The 22518-nt window shown below is 35.2% G+C and overlaps 2 protein-coding genes across 9 annotated transcripts in view; one reads left to right on the forward strand and one right to left on the reverse strand.

Annotated features, from left to right (window-relative positions):
• The window catches only part of LOC124359151 (protein furry), a 693398-nt gene that overhangs the window by 522544 nt on the left and 148336 nt on the right, over positions 1 to 22518 (reverse strand). The gene's annotated exons all lie outside the window — the stretch shown is intronic.
• Positions 1 to 22518, forward strand: part of LOC124359168 (FMRFamide receptor-like) — a 419981-nt gene that overhangs the window by 388068 nt on the left and 9395 nt on the right. For 3 of the 5 annotated variants that reach the window (XM_046811696.1, XM_046811706.1, XM_046811687.1), the window contains one exon: positions 1237 to 1588. The exons of 1 other annotated variant lie outside the window; for it this stretch is intronic. In XM_046811696.1, coding sequence (XP_046667652.1) covers positions 1237 to 1514 — 278 coding nt within the window. In that variant the 3' untranslated portion in view covers positions 1515 to 1588. Of the gene's footprint in view, positions 1 to 1236; positions 1589 to 20002; positions 20073 to 22518 lie in introns of those variants that run through there. One more of the 5 variants, XM_046811723.1, reaches the window with a different exon arrangement.

The raw sequence follows: 22518 nt of genomic DNA on the forward strand, positions 1-22518 counted from the left end.
TACAAGTTATATTGCTCTCACCACAGCGAATTTTCTAACTTTTCGACTACGATCTGAGGTTACTTTTCATATTAAGACCACATTACTCGACTATTTGGGTTTTACGCTTGTAACGGAACTAGCTTCAGCTTATAACTGGTGTTATTTAAATACACTCAAGGGTAGTCCAAACGTCATATAAACTCAATGTTTACTTAATGAAAGACGTTTATGTAACCATTTGAGATAGACCTTATTTTCAAAATTGTTTTAATAACTAGTTCCTTACACGGAGATTTTTTATTATAATAAAATGTAAATGTTATGACTTTTCAAAAATTTAAATATTTTTAAAATCATTTTTAAGGAAGTAGAACTAACTTATAAGTAACCCGTCTGAAAATTTCAGTTTGATATATTTAACAGTTTCTCAGAAAATGTCCATTGAATTTATAAAAACTAAATTTTCGGGAAATAAAGAAAACCGAAAAAAATTCTAGTACTAACAGATAGTTAGTAGTGCCCAGCACTGTAGGAGGGGTTCTTCCTCCTCTTTATACAAATCCTCCAATTTACTTTTTAAAACAAGTCTCCCTGTCGACTGTTTCTCTAAGTCTAGCCGTCTCGTAGCTTGTACCGTGAAACATCAAGCTTCAAGCCCCATACTCCCCATCACTTTCAACTTTGCAAAATTCCCTTCATTGTAAGAAAGTACAGCTTCATAGGTACCAGGTTTTAGTGTTTCTACAGCTACAAATATTCTCTTTGGAATTCGTGCTCAAATAACATTATTCAGAGATTCATTACACCTCTGAGATTTCTCCTCTAGACACTTCTCTAGTTGATTGACATCAGATAAGCTGCATACATTTATCTGAGACAATATTGTTTATAACTGGGCTATGTCCACTATATGCTATGTATTCCATGTTTTCATTTTGGGTTTTATACTGACATATGTTCTTACCCAGATTTTCCTTAGATTTAGACCTCGGCCCAGGCCTATCCTCACTGACATTAGGTATTGAATCCTTAATGTTATGAACTCATACAAATTGTTACTCTTGGCAACACTTACTCTAAGAGGCAATTTTCATTTTATTTCCCATGGCTGTTGGAGAAGGGACGTCTACATCTACAGTCACAAATACGCTCTTACTTTTTTTAATGATAAATACACGTCGTCGTTACTCAATTATAATTTTCAATCCATCGATATGTCTATTCCGACTAATTCCACGCCTATATCAATTACAGGTACAACGATCACATCAAACAGACGACCACTAGAACCTAGTGAATTGGCGGACCGGCCACTACCCAAGTCCGACAGTTGCAGCACCCTCTCCGCCGTGAACTGTACCATCGCGGACGTACTGGCGTCCATCCGGAGTCGATGGGTCAGGGTGTGGAGCTCCCGCAAACCCGACGATTACAACACGAAATGGACTCACCTGGCCAGCGACGCCTTGGAGCTCGACAACAGATTGTCTGTTAACGTCCGAGCATTCTCTCAGTCCGACGATTCACTGTGATTGAAAAAGACAATTCACGACCAACGAAATTGAACAAACGCACCCGAATTAAAATTATTATGCTCGTAATTACATATTGAGTTTCATATAAGTTATACAACCTTTCCTGAAAGCGACATCTACGATAAGCTTTTTTAGTGTGATTATTGAAAGTAGAGAAAACGGAAGAAGGATAAGTGTTGATTATTTGTTATGTGACATGAAAGACATAAGTTCCTTCCATTACTAAACAGCAAAATACAAAATTAAATTAAACTTTATGGCATGATAGCTAATTAACAAGTACAAGTAAAACAAATGGAGAATAAAATCTGTAATTATCTGTATATCTGGAAAAGTCACGACAACTTAAAAAGAAGTTACGTCCAATTAAGTGAATAGTTAATTATTGTGTACTGTATTTTACTAAGGAAATCAAACCTGATTATTTTATAGATATCTATATTCTAAATTCACTTGGTGAATTCATTTGTTAAATTGTTTACGCCCTGGTGACAGCTAAACCTAAATATATACACTTTTCAGTAAAAAGAATAACGCATTTAATTTTAAAATTAAATACAAATTTCTATAAGACCATATAATATCTAATAACAGCGAAAGCACAAAAATAAATTACATTCTTCTTGTTTCAGCGGAAAGATAATTTTGCATATTTTGTCTAATGTCTCAGAAATAGGTCGTCTTACAGGTTTGGGACGTAATTTATTAAAATTTTCAGTTCATTTTACATCAATCTAACAACTATCTTTACGCCATAAAAACATCAGTTTCTCTTTACTCCGTCCTTTCCTAGAAAATCGGACGAAATCTTTCGCTAGCCGTAGCTCGCTAACAAAGCGTTTCCGGACATATGTTTATATGAACTTTTTTTCAATATTTTGACGAGAGGAAACCACCTGAGAAGTTTTACGGGTTATTCTCGTCGAGAACACATTGCTCGTCAAAGTCAAGCTATAACGCTTTCGAGAGAGGTACTGTGAAAAACGAATAAAATCTACAACCAAGCTAATATAACTTTGTGTTTAATCTACCGTAGTTTTTTTAATAAATATGTCGGGTATGAATATAAATTCTAATACAGGTAAATGACAGTGAGAACAAGTTATACATAAATAACCTTATTCCATAATTACGCCACAAAAGAGGAGAAAAGCTCGGTTACACAAGCCAATCAGTAATTGATATATAAACACTAGTGCATAGATATTTTACAATGGGAAAATAGTTTGTCGAGGCATAAAAGAACAAAACAATCTGTTGTACAACTATAAAAACTGCGAACCAACGGTCATTATTGTAAAATTTAATTTGATATTCATAACATAAATATTAAATGTCAATTTCAGCGTGAATGAAATAAAAAGATGGAAAACTAAAATCATACACACTATCCCAGAAAATATTTTATTTTTATGTTTTGAAAATTAAACATAAAAATAACGATAAATACAGGATGAACGATAAATACAGAATTACGTTTCACAAGAACAAAACTATAATAAAACGCTAGAAGTATTATAGCATATTTAATGTTCTGGCTCGTGCGTTCCAAGAAGCACTCACCGAAGGATAAAATTACATTATTAACGATATTTTTGCTTCGTAGGATATACGTAATTGTTCTACCTCTTAATTATTATGTAAAGGTATAGAAACGTATTAAATATTTCTAGAAACACCTTTTGAAATTAATAATCCACCGAGTTTCCAGTGCTAAATTGAGTTTTACACGGAAGAAGCTCTGGATACAGAAGGAAATTGCTTTATCAGGAGCTTTATTAAAAACACTGAACAACTGCAAATATTGTAGAAGACGTAAATTATTTTGCAAGCAATATTCTATTTCTCTTTTGAGTAGTTACCTCCCTCGTTGTTCAATAACAATAATTGAATCACAAACCCAATAAAATTTTAAAAGTACATTGGTGACTAAAAATATAAGTATTGTATTAAATACATTTATATCAAAGTCAATTTAATTTGTGTTACAAGTAAACCCCTGGTACTACTGATTCCCTCCCCTCTTATCAAAAGAACGATCTAACGGTAAATATATTTAAGAATACTGTGGTAAACACTGTCGACATTGTACGGTCCGATTCTCTACTCATTCTGTTTTACCAGATGCTCGTATATATTGTCGGCCCTGAAGAGTGATACAATAAAGTAAAGTGTATACCGACTGTTCCTGTAGATGAGTGTGTAACTAGACGTCTCCACGCAGTAATGAGCGGTGCGGGCGGGTCCTGTGGTTAGCCTTAATTTGAAAGTAATTTGACTCCTCGTGTTAATGTCAAACGTAAGCTAATCGCTCTCATCATGATGAGTCACGCGCGGAGCTCGGAAATGAGAAAAGGCGAAAGAGAAAATTCCCGATAGCAAACCCATTACGAATGTTTTACAAAAGTGTGAACTCTGAAAATGTGTACGAGTTACCACATAACAATTAAATTCGTACTTCACCATGGAAAACTTATAACAAGATATGCCACACTGTGTCACGTAACAGGCTCTGCTGACGTTGCTTGAAAAAATTTAAAAACTGGAGCTTAATTCACGCTTGAGATATCTTGCAGACAGATAGACAGACAACAGAAAATCATACAGAACAGAAATTTTGTCAGTATCATGAGAGATAGCCAAATTCTATAATTAGATATCCACCTTCATAGAACTTTCGTCTATATATAAATGATGTTACATGCAAAATTAAAAGTAGACATATATTTTAATATTTCTCGAGATTATCTTACCACATGACACATTCACATTTTTGTTCATAGCAGTGTTTAAATAATACATTTTTGGTGACCTATAAAGGGTACTACAAAAATGTAGTACCCATTTAAAAAGAGTGCGCTGAAAACATCTTATCACCGTTGACTTGCCACTCTATTTTTGCCTTTATAAATAAAAATGTCACATATTGAAACTTTATATGATTGTAATCATTTTGTTTAAAATGTTATTTACACAGCTACTTTCTCATTGCCATAATGATTACCCATAAAACCAATGCAAAAATATTCGCTAACGCTCAGCCAAATCACATTGAGTGACATGCACCATCATACTAAGTGTTGCTCATGTAAAAATGAAGCTTCATACAAAACTTTCAAGTCTATAGGTCGAGATATCAGTTCTGTTGGGGATAAACAAACAGACTGAAATGTAATATTTTCACCCTCTCGAGTGACAATAGTCTGAAAGATTACCTACAAGTAACAGTAAGTCCACAACCCACAGATTTCATTGTTAAGAATAGAAACGCAAATATTCATTTTTGTCTGCTTTAGTTTAAATGAACTTATTAAGCGTAAACATTCAGAATCCAAAATTATATTGGGAATATATTTAAGAAATGGTTTTTTACAGGATTATGTATATGACATCCTTAATGTTTAATCTTCATATTGCGAATTAGTCACATTTTCAAATAAAAACTTAATGTAAATTAAAAAGGAAAAACTATTGTGTTGTTGCAAATCAATAGTAGAAAGACTGTAAATCTACGAGAATTAGTTGGATGATATCAGCATATAGATACACCCAAACTGCAATGGTAAAATCCTTACATGAGTTATACATTTCGAAGGAAAAATCTGAATTTTAGAATTGTGCAAACATATTATGATATATTTAATAGACTATGATCAAGACAGCTGAAAACAAGTATATGATGATTGTACACCACATTCCTTGTTCACATCTGTAAATCATGTTAATTTACAAAAGTTATTACCGGTAAAACCCATATAGACTAGGTTTATTTTTAGGTGTTTTTGCGAAGTTGGGTTCTAACAACCCAAAAAGTATTGCAATCACTAACAACAGTTACAACTTATGATTCATAAGTGCCAGGACATGTAAACAAACATTTCAATGTCTCAGTCCAATCGGACCCAATGTACATGGAACTATACCAAAGTATCAATGAAGACCGTATCAATGAATAGGGATTTGTCTTGTCTTCTTCATACGTGTTCTTGATATTGACTACAAATTATTATTATTATTATAATAAATATCATGGCACAATACAAATTTAAACACGTTATAATAAATAAATGTTTATATACACAAACAACATTAACACGTTTTATACGTCTATCGTGCAAAACATTAAGAGTAAATTGTCGTCATCCATATTTCGTCATATAATAAATCGATGGTCGTTCAATCGAATTATTAATCGGATTGAAAGACTGAACCGCTTTTTTTATTATACCTCAAAAAACTTATTAAATTAACTCTGATTACATTGAAAACACCAACTTTTTAAAGAAACGAATCAAACTTAAATTGATTATTAAGAAATTAGCAATATGAAATGTTCTAAGCCCCGCTGTAAGTTATCGTATATCATTCGAGTTGTGATTATTTGGACTGCAAGTACGATAAGGTTGGGCGCGTTTCAGTTTACTTAAGTTGGCAACATTTACGGTAGAGATGGACGAGTTGCAAGTTAATTAATAGTATATGTCCAACAATGTTCACAAGTAAAAGTTTTTTATAACTAATTAGTATATTTAAAATCATCCAGTCGTTGTGAGTTCAACCTAGGAAATAGTTTAAACAAGAATTTTTCTCAAATTAATAGGAACAGCATCCATCTTGTTAATTGGTTGAGACTGGCTAGCAAACTCATCCCAGCCACACGCAATTACGATCTCTATACCAAGTTAGATTGAATCTATTAATTATTACCGCAGTGTTCAAAGTTCACATTATATTGCGTAAACCCAAAGTCAGAATGGAGATTTTTGGCATTTTCGCGTATCATTGCCTCCAGACACCAAAACCGCTATAATTTTAACATGGCGTTATACATACACGCCAAATATCACACGAGACACATACTTTCGGATTATGGTGGTTTACGTTTTAAGTAACTTTATAAAACTAAACACTTTTAGGACTTTTTCTGAGACTCTACACCAAATATTAAAGTGTATTCGTAAAAAGTACCTATATAATTATTATTGGGTCAACAACAACCCAATGAGAAAATAAAAATTCCTACTCACCTGTTACTGAGGGATAGTAATTACAGGACTACGGAAACGAGATTGCTATATTCTTCCTTCTCCTTTAACACTGAGCAGTGTTGCATTACCCATTGTGTGAAATAATGTTGTCGTATACAAAGACATGAGGGAAATATTTAGCTATTCGATTGCTTTTGCATATATTTCAATGATTTAAAATGCTTCTAACTTTCAGCAACTCTAACTTTCAGATAGAACGCTCTCATTTTAATATAATAATAGTTTTCTATTCGATAACGTAGTTCTGTTAAACACTGTAAGCGTGTTATATACGTTAGCGATACCTGGTGAAGTTTAAACACCCCGTACATGACTATAGCCTTTAATCAGTGAACACGAGTGGGAGAGTATTGTAGCGACACAAACCACTCTGTCACCACATTTGTCTCATAGCGATACCCGGTGAAGTTTTAAACACCCCGTACATGACTATAGCCTTTAATCAGTGAACACGAGTGGGAGAGTATTGTGGTGACACAAACCACTCTGTCACCACTTTTGTCTCATAGCGATACCCGGTGAAGTTTAAACACCCCGTACATGACTATAGCCTTTAATCAGTGAACACGAGTGGGAGAGTATTGTAGCGACACAACCACTCTGTCACCACATTTGTCTCATAGCGATACCCGGTGAAGTTTTAAACACCCCGTACATGACTATAGCCTTTAATCAGTGAACACGAGTGGGAGAGTATTGTAGCGACACAACCACTCTGTCACCACATTTGTCTCATAGCGATACCCGGTGAAGTTTTAAACACCCCGTACATGACTATAGCCTTTAATCAGTGAACACGAGTGGGAGAGTATTGTAGCGACACAACCACTCTGTCACCACATTTGTCTCATAGCGATACCCGGTGAAGTTTTAAACACCCCGTACATGACTATAGCCTTTAATCAGTGAACACGAGTGGGAGAGTATTGTAGCGACACAACCACTCTGTCACCACATTTGTCTCATAGCGATACCCGGTGAAGTTTTAAACACCCCGTACATGACTATAGCCTTTAATCAGTGAACACGAGTGGGAGACTATTGTAGCGACACAACCACTCTGTCACCACATTTGTCTCATAGCGATACCCGGTGAAGTTTTAAACATCCCGTACATGACTATAGCCTTTAATCAGTGAACACGAGTGGGAGAGTATTGTAGCGACACAACCACTCTGTCACCACATTTGTCTCATAGCGATACCCGGTGAAGTTTTAAACATCCCGTACATGACTATAGCCTTTAATCAGTGAACACGAGTGGGAGAGTATTGCGGCGACACAACCACTTTGTCACCACATTTGTCTCATAGCGATACCCGGTGAAGTTTTAAACACCCCGTACATGACTATAGCCTTTAATCAGTGAACACGAGTGGGAGAGTATTACGGCGACACAACCACTTTGTCACCACATTTGTCTCATAGCGATACCCGGTGAAGTTTTAAACACCCCGTACATGACTATAGCCTTTAATCAGTGAACACGATTGGGAGAGTATTGCGGCGACACAACCACTTTGTCACCACATTTGTCTCATAGCGATACCCGGTGAAGTTTTAAACACCCCGTACATGACTATAGCCTTTAATCAGTGAACACGAGTGGGAGAGTATTGCGGCGACACAACCACTTTGTCACCACATTTGTCTCATAGCGATACCCGGTGAAGTTTTAAACACCCCGTACATGACTATAAATAGCCTTTAATCAGTGAACACGAGTGGGAGAGTATTGCGGCGACACAACCACTTTGTCACCACATTTGTCTCATAGCGATACCCGGTGAAGTTTTAAACACCCCGTACATGACTATAGCCTTTAATCAGTGAACACGAGTGGGAGAGTATTGCGGCGACACAACCACTTTGTCACCACATTTGTCTCACAGCGATACCCGGTTAAGTTTTAAACACCCCGTACATGACTATAGCCTTTAATCAGTGAACACGTGTGGGAGAGTATTGTAGCGACACAACCACTCTGTCACCACATTTGTCTCATAGCGATACCCGGTGAAGTTTTAAACACCCCGTACATGACTGTAGCCTTTAATCAGTGAACACGAGTGGGAGACTATTGTAGCGACACAACCACTCTGTCACCACATTTGCCCCATAGCGATAACCGGTGAAGTTTTAAACATCCCGTACATGACTATAGACTTTAATCAGTGAACACGAGTGGGCGACTATTGTAGCGACACAACCACTCTGTCACCACATTTGTCTCATAGCGATACCCGGTGAAGTTTTAAACATCCCGTACATGACTATAGCCTTTAATCAGTGAACACGATTGGGAGAGTATTGCGGCGACACAACCACTTTGTCACCACATTTGTCTCACAGCGATACCCGGTTAAGTTTTAAACACCCCGTACATGACTATAGCCTTTAATCAGTGAACACGAGTGGGAGAGTATTGCGGCGACACAACCACTTTGTCACCACATTTGTCTCATAGCGATACCCGGTGAAGTTTTAAACACCCCGTACATGACTATAAATAGCCTTTAATCAGTGAACACGAGTGGGAGAGTATTGCGGCGACACAACCACTTTGTCACCACATTTGTCTCATAGCGATACCCGGTGAAGTTTTAAACACCCCGTACATGACTATAGCCTTTAATCAGTGAACACGAGTGGGAGAGTATTGCGGCGACACAACCACTTTGTCACCACATTTGTCTCACAGCGATACCCGGTTAAGTTTTAAACACCCCGTACATGACTATAGCCTTTAATCAGTGAACACGTGTGGGAGAGTATTGTAGCGACACAACCACTTTGTCACCACATTTGTCTCATAGCGATACCCGGTGAAGTTTTAAACACCCCGTACATGACTATAGCCTTTAATCAGTGAACACGAGTGGGAGAGTATTGCGGCGACACAACCACTCTGTCACCACATTTGTCTCATAGCGATACCCGGTGAAGTTTTAAACACCCCGTACATGACTATAGCCTTTAATCAGTGAACACGAGTGGGAGAGTATTGCGGCGACACAACCACTCTGTCACCACATTTGTCTCATAGCGATACCCGGTGAAGTTTTAAACACCCCGTACATGACTATAGCCTTTAATCAGTGAACACGAGTGGGAGAGTATTGTAGCGACACAACCACTCTGTCACCACATTTGTCTCATAGCGATACCCGGTGAAGTTTTAAACACCCCGTACATGACTATAGCCTTTAATCAGTGAACACGTGTGGGAGAGTATTGTAGCGACACAACCACTCTGTCACCACATTTGTCTCATAGCGATACCCGGTGAAGTTTTAAACACCCCGTACATGACTATAGCCTTTAATCAGTGAACACGAGTGGGAGAGTATTGTAGCGACACAACCACTCTGTCACCACATTTGTCTCATAGCGATACCCGGTGAAGTTTTAAACACCCCGTACATGACTATAGCCTTTAATCAGTGAACACGAGTGGGAGAGTATTGCGGCGACACAACCACTTTGTCACCACATTTGTCTCATAGCGATACCCGGTGAAGTTTTAAACATCCCGTACATGACTATAGCCTTTAATCAGTGAACACGAGTGGGAGAGTATTGCGGCGACACAACCACTCTGTCACCATATTTGTCTCATAGCGATAACCGGTGAAGTTTTAAACATCCCGTACATGACTATAGCCTTTAATCAGTGAACACGAGTGGGAGAGTATTGCGGTGACACAACCACTCTGTCACCACATTTGTCTCATAGCGATATCTGGTGAACTTTTAAACACCCCGTACATGACTATAGCCTTTAATCAGTGAACACGAGTGGGAGAGTATTGCGGCGACACAACCACTTTGTCACCACATTTGTCTCATAGCGATACCCGGTGAAGTTTTAAACATCCCGTACATGACTATAGCCTTTAATCAGTGAACACGTGTGGGAGAGTATTGTAGCGACACAACCACTCTGTCAACACATTTGTCTCATAGCGATACCCGGTGAAGTTTTAAACACCCCGTACATGACTGTAGCCTTTAATCAGTGAACACGAGTGGGAGAGTATTGTGGTGACACAAACACTCTGTCACCACATTCGTCTCATATCGATACCCGGTGAAGTTTTAAACACCCCGTACATGACTATAGCATTTAATCAGTGAACACTAGTGGGAGAGTATTGCGGCGACACAACCACTCTGTCACCACATTTGTCTCATAGCGATACCCGGTGAAGTTTTTAACACCCTATACATGACTATAGCCTTCAATCAGTGAACACGAGTGGAAGAGTATTGCGGCGACACAACCACTTTGTCACCACATTTGTCTCATAGCGATACCCGGTGAAGTTTTAAACATCCCGTACATGACTATAGCCTTTAATCAGTGAACACGAGTGGGAGAGTATTGTAGCGACACAACCACTCTGTCACCATATTTGTCTCATAGCGATAACCGGTGACGTTTTAAACACCCCGTACACGAATATAGCCTTTAATCAGTGAACACGAGTGGGAGAGTATTGCGGCGCCACAACCACTCTGTCACCATATTTGTCTCATAGCGATAACCGGTGAAGTTTTAAACATCCCGTACATGACTGTAACCTTTAATCAGTGAACACGTGTGGGAGAGTATTGTAGCGACACAACCACTCTGTCACCATATTTGTCTCATAGCGATAACCGGTGAAGTTTTAAACACCCCGTACACGAATATAGCCTTTAATCAGTGAACACGAGTGGGAGAGTATTGCAACGACACAACCACTCTGTCACCACATTTGTCTCATAGCGATACCCGGTGAAGTTTTTAACACCCCATACATGACTATAGCCTTTAATCAGTGAACACGAGTGGGAGAGTATTGCGGCGACACAACCACTTTGCCACCACATTTGTCTCATAGCGATACCCGGTGAAGTTTTAAACATTCCGTACATGACTATAGCCTTTAATCAGTGAACACGAGTTGGAGAGTATTGTAGCGACACAACCACTCTGTCACCATATTTGTCTCATAGCGGTAACCGGTGAAGTTTTAAACACCACGTACACGAATATAGCCTTTAATCAGTGAACACGAGTGGGAGAGTATTGCGACGACACAACCACTCTGTCACCACATTTGTCTCATAGCGATACCCGGTGAAGTTTTTAACACCCCATACATGACTATAGCCTTTAATCAGTGAACACGAGTGGGAGAGTATTGCGGCGACACAACCACTTTGTCACCACATTTGTCTCACAGCGATACCCGGTGAAGTTTTAAACATCCCGTACATGACTATAGCCTTTGATCAGTGAACACGACTAGGAGAGTATTGTAGCGACACAACCACTCTGTCACCATATTTGTCTCATAGCGATATCTGGTGAACTTTTTAACACCCCGTACATGACTATAGCCTTCAATCAGTGAACACGAGTGGGAGAGTATTGCAGCGACACAACCACTCTGTCACCATATTTGTCTCATAGCGATACCCACCTGGGAGACTATTGGAACGATAAGTTTTAAACACGCCGTACATGACTATAGCCTTTAATCAGTGAACACGAGTGGGAGACTATTGTAGTGACACAACCACTCTGTCACCACATTTGTCTCATAGCGATACCCGGTGAAGTTTTAAACACCCCGTACATGACTATAGCCTTTAATCAGTGAACACGAGTGGGAGAGTATTGCGGCGACACAACCACTCTGTCACCACATTTGTCTCATAGCGATACCCGGTGAAGTTTTAAACACCCCGTACATGACTATAGCCTTTAATCAGTGAACACGAGTGGGAGAGTATTGTGGTGACACAACCACTCTGTCACCACATTTGTCTCATAGCAGCGCTCCGTATTTACTACAGCTGTCAGATAAGACCATGCAATGTGTGCTGTCTTTGTCATGTAATGTTTGTACTGTACATACGAGAAAAATAAACAATAACTCTTGTATACCTTACTTATGTAAAAGCACGTTTATACATTTTACGTGCTCCTGGCTTTGGATAGCTACACAAAATAAAATCACCTACCTGCTCTAAGAAATATAATAGTTTACATTTTTATAAAACTCACAATTAGTAGATTATAAAAAAAGACAGCAACTAAAAAAAATTACCACTCCTAACGTCAACAAATAACAATCTATTTACGGCCCTCTGCAAGTTACTGAATTCTATTTCATGAATTCTTATTCTTAAAACTACAGTTTGGGTATTTTAAACTATCTCCAAAATGAAATTGGTTTTTTAAGCTGGAGGCAGCATTTAGGAAATATAATCTTTTTATGTTTGATAGCATAAGAATAAAAATTAATGTTAAATTTTTGGCGTTCTTTGAAGAGAAACTGACGTGAGCATCGTTACGTTTGCCGACTCGTGTCTCAACCTGAACAGTACAACCATCTTGCAACCAGTAGCAACCTTACAGATAACCATTGTATCGTTCATCAGAAGACGTGTAGAGAGATATTAAGCGTAATTGATGAGCTTAATGCATTCTCCTAAAAAACAATAAACAACAATGTTTGCTTTTTAAAAAACTGAACATTCTAGACTGTAAGAGCTTAAATTAACTAATTTTCACTGAAATTGTATAAATTCGACGTATTTCTTTCTTAAGAACATGTATTTTCAAACATGCAAGAAATGTTTTAAATTGTTTCGTTTTTCTTGTATTTTGCCTTGTATTGACACTTTTTAAAGAGCAAAATGTATAAACTGACAAATATTACGAATTTTTAAACTATTTTCATATGTAATAATGTACATAGCAGTTCTTTCTTAAACCACTCGGTTTAACAATATATCAATATTTTTTAAAGATGGTATGTATATACGATACAATAAGGCTTGTAAAGTTTTATCATCAAATTGTTGGAAATTTATTACTTTTTATAAAACAATATTATATTTGTTATAAAACTATGTAATTTAACACTATACGAAACAATTAAAAAAGGATCACAATTTCAGAGTATTTTTGCACATGTTGCTAATGATCAAACGACAATACTAATGAAACTATCAGACCGACATTAAACAATTAATCTTCACATTGTAGATAAATTGTGCATAACAAACTTAATTAAAGATTGTTAATTTCAGTTTTACTACTGCAACTAATTAAAACACTAATTGCTTATTGAAAGTTGATAATCAAAGTGGAGAAGGCACTCAATGCGTTTAATCCAACAGTGCAGTACAGAAAAGCCAAATTCTAGGCTCAACTTAACTTATTTTACTAATGAAAGTTTTATTTTTTATCAAGAAAATTGAATTTCTTTGAACGGGCTCCACAAATATAATATCTATGAGTCGTGTTATAACGTAGCCTAGGTTAATGAGTTGCGACTATTAAGTGTAAAAATATCAAACAAAGTGTAAAGATAATTCAATATTATTTCTGTTTATTATTAATGATTTGTTCCGAAAATCCGCTTTCATTATCTATTATATTCTTTCAGCTAAACCACCGTCCGTTGATTCCTGGATAAACCGAGTTTTATTGGCCGGAAATAACTTGTTAAAGATGGTCGAGGATTTTCATAAATGTTTACAAAACAGGTGCACTTTTTACAGTAGGGTACCTAATAACCAAATTCAAAGATGATATGAACACCCTGGAATCCACAGAATACATTCCAAACAATGTTTGTTTGAAAAATAATAGCCTGAGCTGCCATTAATCCACATTTAAAACAAAACACAGACTATTTAATGTTATTAAGAATCCGGCAAAGTAATCGGATCTTTTTTCATAATTTACTATATTTATTTTGTATCTAAGGAATAAAAAATGAAAACAAAAACTTTCAATGTTTCAAAACTACTCATTCGATAATCTCTAAATAACCCTGAATAAGGGCTACATTATTCAAAATGAGTTTTCAAAGGAATCAATTTTTTAAACCAGCCTGTAAAATATCACATTTATAAAATAAATCTTATACAATCTTTGGTGGCACTGTGTATTTTATTTGTAAGTTTATAATACGTGCGTATGTGCAACTAATTAAAATTCATGCAAAATCTACATAACTTATACCCCATAAATATAGCAAAATCCAAACTAGGAAACCATCACTTAATATAAATCAACATTTAAAATTATAAGTTTTGGATCAAGCTTTGTTAAAATGTAATAGACGACTACGTATTATTTTTAATAATATTTAAATTAATAGCACCAGAAAAGAAAGGATGCATGTCTGTAAAATGTTTTAGCGACCTTTTCAGATAACACGCACTACTTGAAAACAAACAGAAATGAATTTTAAATTCACATTCAATATTGAAAACACAGCAATACAATATTAAATGGGCATGTGCCAAGGATTTTGTGGGGTAACCGGCTTGTCTCAATATGGGATGCATGGTGTGAGTTGTGTAGATGAGGGGAAAAAATCATATTACTTAGATTTACCACTAATTATTTTATGTTTCTACCAACGAAACCGGGGTTTCGCTTGTGACCCCTTATTTTTTTGCCAGCTATAATATTGGTCATTAATTTCCTTAGTATTAAATTCGCGATGTTAGTTCACGTAAGCTAATAATAACGTGATTTCTTTTTATTACGTTTTAGATTACTTATAAAATCACATCAAAACATGTAATTTTTAAGCTATAAGTTAAAATGATATTTTATAGCCAAAATTACAGGAAAATAAAGAGCGTTTCATAGTGAAAAAATTGGCGCCTTACTGAAAAATGGCGGAAACATTTGTAAGCTGTAAATTCTTATATTTAATAGACAATAAAAAGTAAGTGATATCTTTGATCAAAGACAAGGTGATTAGTATTTACAATGAGTAAACAAATAAAGATTAGTAAAGGTAGGGTAAGGTTATTAATGTAAGATCACCAAAATAAACTGGTTGGTTCAGTTATTGTTCTTAACGGTAATAATTGCACTTTTATTGATTGTTGACTATAAAACACTGTGGTAATATTTAAGCTCAAATAAAACATACACAATTTGAAACTTTTGGAAGTTAATAAAATCCAACAATTCAAAGTAAGCCTAATATCTCTGTACATAATACATTACATTAAATAATTTGAAAAATTAGAAACACGTGTTTTGAAGATCAAAATAGTTTTGTTCAATATTAGAATGTAGACTTGGGAATTGGCAATCAAATAGAACGTCGCGTCGGACAGCTGGTGATGGTAATAGCGGGTGTTCATTAAATTAAAACACGTCGATAGCTGATGTTCGTAAAAGGTTTAAAATAAACAGGCTTTTTAAACGATTATACTCGCGTTAATCAGGTTTGTGTTGTGGGAGAACTCAAAACAAAGTATAACAAATCCCTTCCAGATTACCGCTGTCTGAAAATTCTGAAATGAACTACTTTGCATTATAACACGTTATATTGAATTCCATTCAAACCTAGATGGAAAAAAACTACGAACCACTATTCTTTTGCTCAGCTTGCTGGTCTACGGTTCAGATTACGATGTTTTTAAATTCTACAGAAATAAAATATACTTCATGCAACATTAACGTAAATGCCTATGGATTATATGTTAGAATAAGTCAATCCTTAAAGCTTAAGAAACGTCCTATAAAATATAAATACACTAAAAAATGTTCAAATATTTGATATATTATGATGACAACGTATCTTACTCAAAGACGCAATCCTTAATCACTTAAGCAATTTTAATTCAAAAATTAGTGAGTAACATTACAAAACATATAAGTTTCGAGCTTATATACTGTGTGTTTATAAAGTTTTACACGTATATAAAGTTTACTACATTTTGTATAATAATTTCAGATCCGATGCTGTAATTTACGACTATTATGATTAAAAAAGTCTTACTTTTTAAGAAAATTTTAATAAATTTCGTTTCAATTTCAAATTAAAAGGAATCTTAATTATTTTCGAAAAGTTAAATATTTTGTAGTTTGATAGAAAAGTAATTAAAATAAACAAATAAATCTCTTCCAACTAAGAGTCAATCTTTTAAAAATGAAAACACGTATATAAAATAAAAAAGACATAACATAACTTTTAAACTAAGCGATAATAAACGATTAGTTCAAACGTTGCTTAGTTTTTAGAAATATAGTTTTGTACGAGATTCAAAATTAGGTTTCACATGGTTTAGATGTTACTTAATATTCGCGAAATGGGTGCTAAGAGAAGGAGATTTGATTTCTTGATCGAAGATAATCGTAAATAAATCTATTTCAAAACGTTTACTATTTCAAAAACTAGACAATAATCAAGCACATATGTAATCCAACAGGATTATGTTAACTCTCGGGCGCATTCACAAATATTTCAAGTTTGTACGATGCGGACTCACTAAAAGTCACCTAAGGGCTGCAGGATGACTAAGGGACATCGCTATATTGTCTACTCTTTATGGACCAATCATAAATTAAGCTGACGCTCCAATAGTAGTGGAATATAATTGGTGCGCGGATAAAAGCTCTTTTGTTGATTCTCTTGGAATGAAACAATATATTTCCGATTTTAATGGTTCCGCCTTTAGGTATCGGATCAGATTTACTGGAAGTGGAACTACAACAATTGGTTGGCTCTTTTATTTATCGGTTTAGCAATTTCAATAATGTTTGAGCCAAGCTTCCACAAACAATAAATATACAGTGATACATCTTTCATTCGGTTTTCATAATCCGCAGAGCGTAGAAAATAACTCTGTTCCATGCAGTAACAATGATACATTCAAATGTAACAGTAAATAATGGCTGTAATAGATACCACACAATAGTCATTTGTTGTAATGTATACTAAATTATTATCTGTGCAGTATACTATGTAGTGATATTTTTGCCGACATTTTAGTTTTGAATTCAATTACGATGACAATGACTGTAATATATCTACCAATTACTTTTACCTCTACAAAACCTAGTTTTTAATTTTTTAAATTCAATAGATAAAAAAATAAAATACGGAGTTTCCAGTATAAAAATGTATGACTAAAGTTTTATGAAAGATAATATACGTAGAACAAAAAGCTGTCAATTGTATTCTACCGAGAACGATAAAGTGTCCATTAAAAACACTAAAGTACAGTATTTTTTTAAATGGAAACAATATTTGTGTTTTATTTATTTGTATATTATGTTACATAGTACATGAAAAAGAATATTAAAAAGTATTGTGCTACGAGTGTCTTTGTATTGTTTCCAGGAAATGATTGTTATGATTCGTCAATAGTTAATGAATCCAATTAAACGCTCATTCGCGTTAAACAAACGGCAGCATTACCCATGCCTCTTGTTTAACTTATCATGTCATAAATTATTCATTGCTGAACGCCAACACAAACACGAATTTACAAACCTTAAAATGTAGCTATATAATATTAAAAAGAAATAGCAATGGTCGTATTAACGAAGTAAAATTATTTAGACTTCCGTGTTTTACTTCCGATGGTTGGCAAAAATTTGTAATTTTATATTTCGATACTGCTTTCCTCTAGTTTCTTTATTAACAAGGAATTCTATCTAATTCAAATTTGGAATTTGGTTAAACAAACAATGGAAAATGTAGTGATTGTTAAGAATATTACTGTGCCGTTGAGATTTTACATGTAATTTTTTCTTTTTTTTAATTAATGTACTAAATGAGAGGTACGCCTACGAGAGCAGGGGAAAGCTGACGAGGTTCACATCTACAACGAGGTTAATCTTTGTATATTGTATAATGTCTGCATAATAATCAGAACAATTGTACAATTGCTTATATACACGTATTAGTAACGCGGATATTGAATCAAGAACAAAACATAATTTATGGCTTGAACTTAAGTTAAAACTTTGATTAACAATATTTCAAGCACTTTTTAAAAAGTGCGGTCTTTCTTGAAGTGTTGGTCTTATGTGAAGTGAATATTATGAAGCAGTAAAAAGATTTAGGAAAAAGTCCATAGATAATGTTGAAATTTAAAAAAAGTACACAGCGTCTTGAAAATACTGCCATTTTGTACTGAACAACAAATTTAATTTTTTCATGTCAACTTATTTTTATTAGACCTTAACATTGATATAAGATCTCATCTATCCTTGGATTCAGGATGTTCCTAGGCTGCTCAACGACAGCTGAATTAACATGCCACATGCCTGAACATGAATGAAAGCTTTACTCTGATACAGATACAGATTTATACCGAGTTTCGAGTTTAACAGTATAACACAAACTATTTTCGATACATCGAGTGGTCAAAGAAATAAAATCAACTATTTTACTTATAGTCTACAAGTTTATAAACGTATTTATATGATTATAATAACTTTTAAAGGTTCAAAATGATGGAGTTACCAAATTATGACCAACCACGTTAGTTAGAAGCTTGATTTATTTTCTAGTCCACATGTTTAGAAACATAATTACATGATTATAAATACATTTCAGGTTTCTAAATGATAGTTTCTAAATTATAAACAATCACGTTACTTCACTTAGCATCACTTAGTTTCAAATCCACGTGTTTTGAAATGTTTTTATATGCTTATAATTAATTTTCAAAGCTGCAAGATCTTCAGTTGAATAATTCGAGTGACCAAGCATACATAAAATCGACCTTTCTTAAAAGGAATATTTTTTTGTGTTTTAATTTATTACACATTAAACAAGAAACTATTCTAATTAGTGTTTTTAACTTCGAACGTCGAAATACAAAATAGCGTAAAAACAAATGGTATTTATTACAACTAACACGGATGACAGTAATTCGATAAATTCATAAAAAGTGCTGATTCAAATCCAAATTTAAAAAAATGTTAATTATAGACTTTCTTGCCATGCTGGCTCCCACTTTCTTCATTAATAGAGAACGAGTTGTTCTCTTCAATCATGAAGCATTTGGAAATGTACAATAACGAGTTAAATTATAAAATACGAAAATTTAATGGATATTATCAAACGAAAATATTAAAATTTCAAGACAATTAGTAGTTTAAAAGCTCTGTGTTAATTTTTCAGAACACAATATATTCTGTATCGTACGTAATTATTCTTTATAACGTAGAGCGTAAAAACTACATAAGAAATATTAAATTTGCTTTTCTTAAAAAAAATATGTCGTTTTACAATAGAAAATTGTGAAAGTAATAATCCTTAAAATGCTGCCGTTTATTTTGATAGGGAAATTAAAGTTGTATTTAAAACATTTGTTATTCGTTATTTGATAATATTCTGATATCACACAGACATTTGTCAATTATGTATAAACCGTACATATTTGTATCTAACCGATTGTGTTTAACCTCTTGTTTCGCATTAAAGCCACAGTGTGTAGGTAAATGTCAAAACCGAGTTAGTAGAAATATTTCTAAGTGTTCACTATAAGCAATTTACAAAACTCTAAACAGGTCCTACTACAAAGCATGTCATTTCTACCTATGTAACCATTGCATACGAGATTTGCGCCAACCAGATTGTATTAACAATAAACTATTGTTTTTAGGTTGTCCAACACGCTTAGTGACCTTGAGCCAGGTTATGCCACAACTGTACATGTTAGTGGAAACTAAGAGGTGAGAGGTCCAGACGACAATACTCGCATCACAAACTCATTTAGAACGTAGGAGTGTAGTAACTAGAAAATTCAGTAGTTAGAGTAGAGACAATCAACACTGCAAATCCTAGTCATAGAGGTAGTCGGTTGCGATTAAAGCACTAAGAGAGCACACTGAATATTAATAAAACAAACTGACACTGAAAATTAAGTAAATGTATGAATATTAATAGAGCTATTGTGTAAATTATCTAAATCAATATATTGCACATTTGCTAAATAATGTCGCTAACGTTAGCGGTGGTACAACGATAGTGGTGGCACCACTTACGCTCATGATAGTACGCCTACTTACTACTAACGATGATGGTGTTACTACTATCGATGGTAGTGGCACCGCTTACGACCATGGTAGTAAGTCTACTTACTACTAACGATGATGGTGGTACTACTAGCGATGGTAGTGGCACCGCTTACGACCATGGTAGTAAGTCTACTTACTACTAACGATTATGGTGGTACTACTAGCGATGGTGGTGGTACTACTTACAATCATTATAGTAAGCCTACTTACTACTAACGATGATATTGGTACTACTAGCGATGGTGGTGGCACTTACGATCATTGTAGTAAGTCTACTTACTACTAACGATGATGGTGATACTACTATCGATGGTGGTGGCACCACTTACGATCATTGTAGTACGCCTACTTACTACTAACGATGATGATGATACTACTATCGATGGTGGTGGCACCGCTTACGACCATGGTAGTAAGTCTACTTACTACTAACGATGATGGTGATACTACCATCTATGGTGGTGGTGGCACCACTTACGATCATTGTAGTACGCCTACTTACTACTAACGATGATGGTGATACTACTATCGATGGTGGTGGCACCGCTTACGAACATGGTAGTACGCCTACTTACTGCTATCTATGGTGGTGAAACTACTAGCGATGGTGGTGGCACCACTTACGATCATTGTAGTGCGCCTACTTACTACTAAGGATGATGGTGATATTACTAGCGATGGTGGTGGCACCGCTTACGATCATTGTAGTACGCCTACTTACTACTAAGGATGATGGTGATATTACTAGCGATGGTGGTGGCACCACTTACGACCGTAGAAACACGACTAAACATCCTGGCGAAACTCTTAACTCTTGGACGGAGTGATAAACATACGAACTGGCTAAACGTGGATTGTCATAAATACAAGCATTAAATGTTCCAAAGATAGAAACTGCTGTGAAATGCACGAACTCCATTTTTGTAATGTTCAGACAAATATCAAGTGCCTCTCAACTAACAACAAGCCATACATATCATTACTTAATGTGATGATAAATTTCTCGGAATTTCAAATATTTCGTAGAGTTGACATTTTTCAAACGATAAATTACATATTATATTTTATATCTTAAAAATAAAAAGTGAGATATCATGAAATAATTACAGGTATGATGTAGCAAAAGATATGTAATCGCACAGGATTAAATGCTTCAATAACCATTGATTACACATTAAACAGTCGTGCTGCGCTTCAAAGGACACGCAATCGGAAAGACAACTTTGCGCGAATTATATCGGATTTTCCCTCTTGTTCATTAAACTGCGAATAACACAATATGGCTGCGGTTAATAATGGTTTTATTTAAGCACATTATACGTATAACAGAATATTTAATCAAAAAATTCATTATAACTGGTTTAGAGATTATTTACTGAATGTACGGATATTAAATACATACTACAGCATCCATTAGGAATAATGAATAGTAAAATAGTTGAATTTAATCATTTGATTTCTGTCGGATACACGTAACAGTAAATCGTGTTGCGCTCACACAGCCGAGTTCACGCTGTATCTCGGAATGGAGATAAGGGTTCATTTACCTTCATCCTGAGAGTTATGTTATCGTTTCAAACCCATATTTTACAACCAAAGGGACTGTATAATATTATTATCTAAAAGAATGCAATTGGTACATTATTTATATGCCATATATTTTACCACTATGACAGTACTAACACGTCAATGTCTTGCTTTACAGTAGAATACCACGTTTCGAGGATTGAAGTCAATAATCTTCCTCAGGTGTCAGAAACAAACTGAATACAGAACACAAATCCATGTAAGGCGATGGATACGCAAAAATTAATAAACTGACAATAGAACTAGTTGTAGGTCAAAAAAATGAAGATTGTATCATCGCTTCATAGGTTTTTGAAGAATCAAAACCCGTAAGATATAAAAATACAAGCGCGCTGCACAAAGAATGCTATACACACCACTGTAGATGAAATACTGAGGGAATCGAACATTTCGAAACGTCTGAAACAAAATCCAGGACAGCTATGCGGGGTAGGGGCAAGGCACGGACGGTCAACTTTCCCTTCCATAGTTTTGGTACATGTCATGCTTCCTGGGACCAAGACTAAGCTATGAA

This window comes from Homalodisca vitripennis, chromosome 1, assembly GCF_021130785.1.
Source record: "Homalodisca vitripennis isolate AUS2020 chromosome 1, UT_GWSS_2.1, whole genome shotgun sequence".
In the NCBI taxonomy this organism is placed as follows: Eukaryota; Metazoa; Arthropoda; class Insecta; order Hemiptera; family Cicadellidae; genus Homalodisca; species Homalodisca vitripennis.